The 10,942-nt window shown below is 39.7% G+C and overlaps 1 protein-coding gene across 1 annotated transcript in view; it reads left to right on the top strand.

Moving 5' to 3' along the window:
• KIN (Kin17 DNA and RNA binding protein) overlaps window positions 1-10,942 on the top strand; it is a 50,747-nt gene extending 39,805 nt beyond the window's left edge. The window contains exon 13 of the mRNA XM_080658904.1: window positions 10,221-10,942. Coding sequence (XP_080515030.1) covers window positions 10,221-10,283 — 63 coding nt within the window. The 3' untranslated portion in view covers window positions 10,284-10,942. The remainder of the gene's footprint in view (window positions 1-10,220) is intronic.

Genomic DNA, 10,942 nt, shown 5'->3' on the forward strand with positions numbered 1-10,942 from the left:
GGATAGGTTTTAGTTCTTCCTTGAATGTTTGGTATAACTCTGCTGTGAAGCCGTCTGGCCCTGGGCTTTTGTTTGCTGGAAGCTTTTTGATGACTGCTTCAATTTTTTCCATAGTTATTGGCCTATTGAGATTTTTAGAATCTTCCTAATTGTGTTTTGGAAGGTTGTATTTTTCTAGGAATATGTCCATTTCCTACAGGTTGTCTAGTTTGTTGGAATAGAGTTTTTCATAATATTTTTTAACAATCCTTTGTATTTCTGTGGGGTCTGTTGTTATTTCGCCTCTGTCATTTCTGATTTTGTTTATTTGAGTCCTCTCTCTTTGCTTCTTGGTGAGCCTGGCTAGAGGTTCATCAATCTTGTTTATCCTTTCAGAGAACCAGCTCTTGGTTTTGTTGATCCTTTGTATTGTTTCTTTGGTCTCTATGTCATTTATTTCTGCCCTAATCTTTATTATCTCCTTTCTTCTGCTCACTCTGTACTTTTCTTGTTTCTCTCTTTCTAATTCTTTGAGTTGTAGCATTAGATGATTTACTACCTTTTTTTCTCGTTTTTTGAGGTAGGCCTGTAGAGCTATAAACTTCCCTCTCAGGACTGCTTTCATTGTGTCCCATAGATTTTGGATTATTGTGTGTTTATTTTCATTAGTTTCCAGAATGTTTTTAATTTCTTCTTTGATCTCATTGGTAAGCCAATCAATATTTAATAACATGCTATTCAGCTTCCAAGTGTTTGAGTGTTTTGGATTGTTTTTATTATAGCTTATTTCTAATATTATGCCATTGTGGTCTGAAAAGATACTTGGTATGATTTCAATCTTCTTGAATTTGGGGAGACTTTGCTTGTGACCCAGTACGTGGTCTATTTTTGAAAATGTCCCATGTGCACTTGAGAAGAACGTATATTCCGCAGCTTTGGAGTGAAATGTTCTGAAGATGTCAATTAAGTCCATCTGATCTAGTGAGTCATTTAGGATTGTTGTTTCTTTGCTGATTTTTTTGTCTAGAGGATTTAGCCAGTGATGTCAGTGGGGTATTAAAGTCCCCTACTATGATTGTATTGTTGTCTAACTCTCTCTTGATATCTTCCAGGAGATTTTTTGTGTATTTGGGTGCTCCTGCATTGGGTGCATATATATTTACCAGGGTTATATCCTCTTGTTGTATGGATCCCTTTAGTATTATGAAGTGGCCTTCCTTATCTCTTGTTATGGCCTTCACTTTGTGGTCTATTTTGTCAGATATAAGTATTGCTACCCCCAGCTTTTTTTTCATTTCCATTTGCCTAAAAGATATTTTTCCATCCCTTCAACTTTCTGTCTGTGTGAGTTCCTTGTTCTGAGGTGGGTCTCTTATAGACATCATATATATGGGTCATGTTTTTTTTATCCATTCTGCCACTCGATGTCTTTTGGTTGGAGCATTAATTCCATTTACATTTAAAGTTATTATTGAAAGATACTTGTTTGTAGCCATTTTTATTTTTTGAGGCTGTGTTCCTTCTTACCTTTTGGTTTCTTCTTTTTACAGCATTTTCTTTAGCATTTCTTGCATTGCTGGTTTGGTGGTGATAAACTCCCTTAGCCTTTTTTTGTCTGTGAAGCTCCTGATTTCCCCTTCAATTTTGATTGACAGTCTTGCTGGATAGTGTATTCTTGGATTTAGTCCCTTGCTTTGCATCACTTTGTTTATCTACTTCCATTCCCTTCTAGCTTGATGTGTTTCTGTTGAGAAACCATTTGATAATCTGATGGGGGATCCTTTGTAGGTAACTCTGTCTCTCTCTTGCAGTCTTTAAGATTCTCTCTTTGTCAATAACATTTGCCATTGTAATTATGGCGTGTCTTGGTGTGGGTCTTTTGGGATTCATCTTGCTTGGGACTCCTTGTACTTGAGTAACTTTTTTCTTCCCCATATCAGGGAAGTTTTCTGTTATAATTTATTCAAATAAATTTTCTAATCCTTGCTGCTCTTCTTGTCCTTCTGGTAGCCCTCTTGTACGTATGTTATTTTGTTTTGCATTGTCCCAAAGCTCCCTTAGGCTCTCCTCCAGCTTTTTAATTTTTTTCTCTAATTGCTGTTCAGATTGGGCTTGTTTCTGTACCTGATCTTCTAACTCGTTGATACAGTCCTCTGCTTCTTCTAGTCTACTGTTGAAGCCTTCCATGGTGTTTTTGATTGTAGCTATATCATTTTTCATTTCTTCCTGATTTTTGCATAGGTTGTTGATTTTCTCTTCCAACTGTTGTATGAACTGTATGACCATTACTCTACATTATTTTTCTGTCATGTTGCATGCTTCCTTTTCACTTATTTCCTTATTTGGCAATTCCTCCTTTTCTTTCCTCTGGGGATTGCTTCATTGCCTCCCCATTCTGACTATCACCAGAACATTCATATGTCGAGTTGCGGGAGCCTGGATTGTGTGCAGTGGGAGTTTTGCATCCCCCAAGTGTCACTGAAAAGCTCTGATACCAAGACGTGCGGTTTCTGTGGGTTGGTAGGAAGCATGCTCGCCCTGGGTAAGAGTCACAGGCGCTTAGTGTGGCCTCGTTTGTGCATCTAGAATCAGGGACCCTTTCTGTGCCACGCTGAAACAGAGAACCCACTGGCATATTCCAAAAATCAATGTCCCCTATTGCATGTCAGGAGTCATAGGCTCCCTGTGTCCATGCCGAGAATCGAATATCAGAGTCTCTGTTTCTTGGTGTTACCTCACACTGAGAATCAGGTCCCTGTGTGCACATGTGCCAAGAATTGGAGTCACTGGCTCTTAGTTTGAATGTACTGGGAATCAGGGATCTCAGGCGCACGTAATGAGGAACAGAGTCTAGTCACTGGTGGTCAATGCTGCCTCTTGTGTGGAGATTCAGGGTCCTCGATCTGCCCAGGAGACCAGGTTGCTCAGTCACACTGTGTTGGCAGGAGATCCACTTCTGCCCTGTGGTAAACAGCCTTCTGTGTGCGCTTGCCCTGAATCAAAGTCAGGTGGCACTGCCCTTTAGTGTGTGTGTGGGGTCTGGTCATGCGGTATGCACTGTGGAAAACAACCTTCCTGTGTCCATGTACCCAGGCTCAAATTCAGCGTTGCCTTCCTGTGTGGGCAAAGGGTCTGGTCGTGGGGAACAAACTCCCCAGGTTTGCACCCTCAGGCTCAAATTCAGTGCTGTCTCCCTGCGTGGGCATAGGATCTGGTCGCAGAAGTCAATCTCCCCAAGGTCGTGCACCTATGCTCAAATTCAGGACTGCCTTCCTGTCTGGGCATGGAGACGAGTAGCGGGAAACAAATTCCCCGAGTTCACAAGTCTGGGGTCAAGTTGAGCGCTGTCTCCCTGCCCTCCGTTGGGGCGGAATCTGATCGCAGAAGACCACCTCCCTGGGGATGAGTGGCTTAGGCTCGAATTCCACTCAGTCTCCCTGCCTGGGCACGGAGATGAGTCGCGGGAAACAAATTCCCTTAGTTCGCAAGACCGGGGTCAAGTTCAGCGCTGTCTCCCTGCCCTTCGTGGGCACGGGATCTGGTCACAGAAGACCACCTCCCTAGGGATGAGCAGCTAGGCTTGAATTTTGCTCAGTCTCCCTGCCTGGGCGCGGAGACTAGTCGCGGGAAACAAACTTCACATGTCTGACACCAAGGCTCAAAGTCAGGCAGAGTTGCCACTGCTTTGTGTGTGCAGAAAGCCTTATTGTGCGGCTGGGGTCTGGTAGTTTCTATGTCGCTGCCGCAGGGGTGGCAGGGGAGGGGGATTGCCTTTGTGACTCACAGAAATCTGCGGCCAGGTACCTGGAATCCTGGTGTCCCTGGGTCTGCAGTTGTTGTGGCAGGTCTTCTACCAGAGTGGCTGTAGGGTCCTGGTTTGCTTCCGAGACCAGACTGGGTGGTGGCGAGGCTAGGATCCTAGTCTCAAGCAGTTCTGTTCTTCAAGATGGTGTGGTCTCTGTGACGCCAGTTTCCTCCCCGGAGTGTTTGTGGTGGCTGCAGGGGTTTGCCGTCTAAGACTGCTCGGATTGACAGCCCCCTGGAAGAACTGCAGGGTCTAACTGTCCCTATTTCACTCATACACACACCCACACTCATCCACACACACCTCTATCGCTCCCTCACTCTCTCACACACTCTCCCTGCCTACCTTCCTGCCGGTCGCCATCTTGCCTCCCTCTGTTTGATTTTTTTTCATTGTTTTTATTATAGTTGATTTCTAGTTTTATGCCATTGTGCTCTGAGAAGATGCTTCATATGATTTCTATCTTCTTGATTTTGAAGAGACTGCCTGTGTCCCTATATATGGTTTGTCTTTGAAAATGACCCATGTGCACTTGAGAAGAATGTATATTCTGTGGCTTTGGGGTAAAATGTTCTGAAGATGTCATTTAGTTCCATCTGATCTAGTGTGTCAGGTAGGATTGATGTTTCTTTGTTGATTTTTTGTTTAGAGGATTTGTCCAGTGGTGTTAGTGGGGTATTAAAGTCTCCTACTATGATTGTATTGCTGTCAATCTCTCCCTTGATATCCTCCAGAACTTATTTTATGTATTTGGGTGCTCCTGTATTGGGTGCGTGTATGTTTACCAGAGTTATATCTTCTTTTTGGATTGCTCCCTTTAGTAGTATAAAGTGGCCTTCCTTATCTCTTTTTATGTCCTTCACTTTGAGATCTAATTTGTCCGATATAAGTATTGCTACCCCAGCTTTTCTTTCATTTCCATTCGTCTGAAAACCCTTTTTCCATCCCTTCACCATCAGTCTTTGTGAGTCCTTTTCTCTGAAGTGTGTTTCCTCTAGATAGCAGATATATAGGTCATGTTTTCTTATCCACTCAGCTATCCTGTGTCTTTTGATTGGGACATTTAATCCATTTACATTTAAAGTCATTATTGATAAGTACTTGTTTGTCGCCATTTTTATTCTTTACCCCTGTGTTCCTTCTTCGCTTCCTATTTCTTCTTTTTACAGCAGACCCTTTAGCATTTCTTGCATTGCTGGTTTGGTGGTAATATAAACTCCCTTTTTTGTCTGTGAAGCTCCTGATTTCACCCTCAATTTTGATTGATAGCCTTGCTGGGTACAGTATTCTTGGATTCAGACCCTTCCTTTGCATGACTTTGTATATTTCATTCCATTCCCTTCTGGCCTGATGAGTTTATGTTGAGAAATCAGTCGCTAGTCTGATGGGGGATCCTTTGTAGGTAACTTTCTGTCTCTTTCTGGCTGCTTTTAAGATTCTTACTTTGTCGTTGGTGTTTGCCAGTTTAATTATACTGTGCCTTAGTGTGTTGGTCTTTTGGGGTTCATTTTGTTTGGGACTTTGTGAGCTTCTTGGACTTCAGTGAGTTTTTTCTTCCTTATATCAGGGAAGTTTTCTGTCACTATTTCTTCAAACAGGTTTTCTATTCCTTGCTCAGTTTCTTCTTATGTGAATGTTGTTTCGTTTCATGTTGTCCCAAAGTTCCCTTAGGCTCTCCTCCTGTTTTTAAAATTTTTTTTCTAGATGATGCTCTACTTGGGTATTTTGTCCTACCTTGTCTTCTAACTCACTGATGCGGTCCTCCACTTCTTCTAGTCTACTGGTAATGCTTTGTATTGAGTTCTTTATTGCTGTGATGTCATTTTTCATTTCTTCTTGGTTCTTCTTTATTTCCTCTTGGTTCTTACACATATTGTTGAATTTGTCTTCCAACCTTTTCAGCAATCTTATGACCATTTCTCTGAATTCTTTCTCTGACATATTGCTTGCCTCCATTTCATTTACTTCCTTTTCTGGAGATGTCTCCTTTTCTTTCATGTGCAGGCTGATTCTTTGTCTCCCCATGATCTCTCCTCTCCTGGTGTCTGGCTATATAGTTCTCTCTCTCCTGCGTTGACTTAAAGGCACAAAATACAACACAACAAGGCACAACACACAAGGCCTTGTACACAAATGTATTCACAATACTAATAACCCCAAATAAAGGTGACCACTAGAGAAAAGAGAATTAGGGGATCAAAAAAAGAGAGAGACAGAGAGAGAGTGCAAAAATGATATTGGGGAAAGGAAAAAAGTAAGAGAGAAAAAAAGAGAATAAAAAAGAAGGGGGAAAAACTATTTATATGGGGAGAAAACTCAATAGAACAACAACTAATCCAAAAAATTGCAAACAACTAACACCCAGAGGTGAATGCAAACTACAAACAACAACTAAGACGCAAGGAGAGGAAAAACAGAAGCAAAAAAAAGAGAGAGAAACAATCACACAAACAAACAAAAAAATAATCTAATCAACAATCAAACAAACAACAACAATTGGACAGAGAGAAAGAATGGCAAAATAAGACATAAAACAAAACAAAAAAAACAACAACAAGCAAAAAAAAGGGAGGAAAGAAAAAAATTTGGATAGTGAAGAAAGAGAAGAGAGAAGTGTTTATGGACTTGGAGCAGGGGATCAGGGATTAGATGTATAAGTAGGATGAATTCTTAACAGGGGTTAAAAAGAAGGAATAGGGAAAATCTAAAGCAGGAATAGGGTAAGAGAAACAGGACAACAAAAGGGGAAAAGCGAGGAAGAGAGTGTTGGCATAAAGGTAAAGTTGAGAAAGGGTAAAATGATGCTAAAGGAAAAATGAAAATTGAATGTAGAACATTAATCCCAAAATAAAATAAAATAATATAAAATAAAATAAAACTTTTAAAAAAGGTAAAATAATAGTAATAATACTGATTAAAAAATAAAAATACAATAATTAAAAACGCAAAATCAGGTGAGAAAAGAAAAAAAATATAGTTTATTAAGTAAAAGATAAAAAATGTGCAGTAGTGAAGGTCATTCACTTCCTCTACTGTTCTGTTTGGCATGCCTGTTTCCTGTCAGTTAGTCAGGACAGTATTGAAGTTCCCTGCCTTCCACCTCTCCTCTCTTTTGTAAACTACAATCCTGTTTTCAAGCAGGCAGTATTTCTTTGTTTCTCAGCCTGCCTTTAGTTGTATTTACACAAGAGTCAATTTGTGATTCAACCTCTTGGTGGCAGTGTTTCTGTTTTGATATCCGGGGCTATAAGTCCTCTCTAGCCAGTATTTAGATTTTGTTTTCCCTGCCACACTTAGTACTGGTTTGGGGGAATGGACTGCCCCAGAGATAGTTTTCTGATCGTTTCTCCCCGCTCTGATTCCCAGGTTCCACAAAAACAACTTTCCCCTGCAGTCTCTGAGAGTGTTTTTAGTTGGGTGATCCTATGTACTGGGCTTAGTCATCATAAGCATGGATGTAAAGAGACAAAAGCCAGAGAAAGCATGTGAACTCGTGACTTTTTCACCCTGGCACTGCGTGCGACTGCGCACGTCTCTGTGCATGTCTTTTCCCCCTGGCACAGCACAGCTGGTATAGTGGTAAAACTTCAGGCTGCCTTTTGGTGCCCAGCCCATTTATGGGTTGATTTCTAGAGTTCCCTTCTGCCAGCAGCCCTGTGAACCCCCTTCCACATTCATGGTCTACGCTGGCCCCAACGGCCATGGATTTTGTGGGGCACAGACTTCCTCTGAACCTCTAGATCCCACTACACGCATTTCTCCCTCCAGCCTGGATAACAGACCTCACTTTTCTCTGGGCAAAATCTGACTTCGTCCCAGTCCACGTGTTTGCGCTGCTTGAGTCCCAGTGTTTGTGGGTTCGCAGCTGGTCCCTGGGTGTTGTGGTTGTAGGGTCCCAGCAGGTATCTGATTCTTCCCAGTTGCAGGTGAGGCTAGGCTTCCGATCACAGCTACTCTCCCCTTTAAGATGGTGCGGTCTCTGCGGCAGAGCCGGCCGCTCTGGGAGAGATTTCAGCAGTAGTAGAGGCTGCCTGGTCAGGGGAGCCCGGTCCAACAGTCCCCAACAGTCCCTTGGAATATAGCTGTCCCTCACTCACAAATAGACACTCCCCGTACGTCCACACACTCTCCTTTCACTGTCTTGCAGCCCGTCGGCAGCCATCTTCAATCTCCCGGAATTTATCAATCTTTTTAAAAGTCAGTAAGTTTTTTTCTCCTGCTCAATCAGTATACTAGTAAGGTTATGGGAAATCTTATATTTCTGTGGCAGTTTGATCCTCCTCTACTTTTTAATTTCATAATACTATCCAATTTCAGTCCTGCTTCATGTTTTCATCTGAGGGAAACACAAAACATCTAATTACCATTGAGGATATTCTAGGTTCCATCCAAATACCTTTGGTTTATAGTTTGTTTGATTTTTAAGAAGTACTTACTTCCTTCCATCACTTTAAACCCCACAATTTTACCTTCCTTTCTCATGCTTTAATTGCTTACAGAGCTGTACTGAGATAAAACCTATGAGGAAATCCATATAATAAAAAGCCTTTCTAGTTAATTGCAGAGTAGCACTTACTTTTGGAGGAGGAAAACCACCTGCTAAATTTTTATTTTTTTATTTTTCTTTTGCAACCTACCCCCATGGGGAAAAACATGCATGTATCTGTCTCTATGTCCCCAGGTTTTCTTCAAGTCGCTTCCATGAAACCTGTGAAATTTTCGCATCATTTCCCCTGCTATTTTTACTATTTCTGGAATGTTAAATTTTAGTGTCAGTATTATAATATTTGAAACATTTATTATTTTTACACATTATGAATAATTTTACACATTTTATGTATAAATTAAGTAAATTTTAAAAATAGCAACAAAGTGTTCAAAAAATGGCCTTTTAACTGTTTGCCTAATTAACCCAAATATATGGCTCATTTTTATTGCCCAGCTTTGTAGTTCTTATAAAAAAGTAATTGATCATCAGCCTTTAAACTTGATTATGAAAGATTCAACCCATGTCATCCTTTATATGGGAACTTATTTCCTTTAAATGCAATCATTATTATATATTAAAAGAATGGCATTTTAAAAAGATTTTAGTCCTAGCCGGTTTGGCTCAGTGGATAGAGCTTCGGCCTGTGGACTGAAGGATCCTGGGTTCAATTTCGGTCAAGGGCACATGCCTGGGTTGCGGGCTCAGTCCCCAGTAGTGAGCATGCAGGAGGCAGCCGATCAAGGATTCTCTCTCACCATTGATGTTTCTATCTCTCCCTCTCCTTTCCTCTCTGAAATCAGTCAATATATATATATATACACATACATGTATATATAATATATATATATTTTAAGAATTTTAAAGGGAAGGCATAAGTCTCATTAAAAAAATGTTATAATCTCAGTTCAGGGTTGGAATCATCATCATTTCATATTTTGCAAGGGAGGGGGCCAACTTTTAATTTTAACCAACAGATGTAATAGTGAGTTGAAAATTATTGAGTTCATGCTCATGCTATGTTCCAGATATTATTCTAAGCATTTTATATGTATTGACTCATACATATTTTCTAACAACGTATAGGCACTATATTTACTCCCCTGGATAAAAGGCACAGAATGGTTTAGTCACTTGCTGAGGATAGAATTCGAACTTGGGCAGTCTGGGTCCAGAGTCCATATTCTTAGCCTCTGTGTTCCCAGGTTGTGTCATTTTTTATGACTAGTACTTTCATTATCTAGTTTTCCCCTTCCCCTTTTAGTTGGATATGAAGAGAAGATGAAAATATACAAACCTGTTTGAGTATCTGTATTGCTTAAAATAGTGATAGCTGCTATAAAATAAACCACCTTCAAATATGTAATGCTACCAATATGATAAAAGTTTTACTTTTCATTCTAAAAGTCCAAAATAGTTTTTCTTCATCACGGAACAGCTCTTTTCTGAAGGATGATTTATGAGCCACAACCCTTCTAACTTGTGACTTTACCATCTTCAGTAATTGGCTTTTTATAGTTGTGTTTGCTTCAGGCAGACCAAGGAGAGCATTGGATTGCAGGTGGAAAGTAGCCTGGCCTGGGCCTGGCAATGGCAGGCATCACTTCTGTTCACTTCCGTGGGCTGGAGCTCCAGCTTATGGCCACACCTAACTACACGGGGAGCTAGGACATCTCCCTGTTCAGGAGGCAGATACGGAACAGCTAGCAGATGCTGCCACAGTATCTAGTGATAACATGTTTCAAATATCTTTGAAGAAAATTATGGTAGTTTCTTAATGGGAATGTCATAGAATGTTTTAAAAGTTCATAGACATACAGAAATGTTAGCTACTTTAATTGTATTTTAGGGAAATAGAAAAGGCAAATTTTTATTCCTTAGTGTAGTGTCATTTTCATGTCTTTTAAGTACATGTGTGTTTTTAACCTTTTCTTCAATTTTCATTTATAGGGCCCTTTAAAAGGACGCAGAGTTGAAGGAATTCAATATGAAGACATTTCTAAACTTGCTTGAGTTTGAAAATTTGTGAACATATTAAAATACTAAAGCATCAAATTGGTGTTCGCCAAGGCATTATGAGACTCTACTGTGTTAGGGTATTTCTTTTATATACAACAAATGGATTTATGTAAATATTAATGTATAGATGTTTAGCTAAACTTGTAGGAAATCTAATTATGTTTTATGAAATATCAAACTATGTAAATTTGTTCTCATTTTTGTTTTCTTTATAATATTTCTTTGATTTTTAAAATTTACATTAAAATAATATTATTGTAAAGTGTTTTATATAAGGCGGTTTAGAATCATATAATTAGTGGAAATTCTTATATACTCTAAATTTATATTTTTAGTAATAACATTGAACTATAAATATAATTACATTTTAAAAAGTCAAACTAAATATAATAGCTTTATTGAGATGTCATTCATACACCATACAATATCACCCATTTAAAGTGTACAATTTCAGTGGTATTTAGTATATTTACAGAATTGTGCAACCATCACCACTATCTAATTTTACAACATTTCCATCACCCCCAAAAGAAATCCTGTACCCATAGTTACTCCCTATTCTCCCTCTTTTTCCAGCACCTGGCACTAGTCTACTTTCTGTTTCTAAGGATTTGCCTGTTCTAGACATTTCATATAAATAGAATCACACAATA

This window comes from Plecotus auritus, assembly GCF_963455305.1.
Source record: "Plecotus auritus genome assembly, chromosome: 1".
Taxonomy (NCBI): domain Eukaryota; kingdom Metazoa; phylum Chordata; class Mammalia; order Chiroptera; family Vespertilionidae; genus Plecotus; species Plecotus auritus.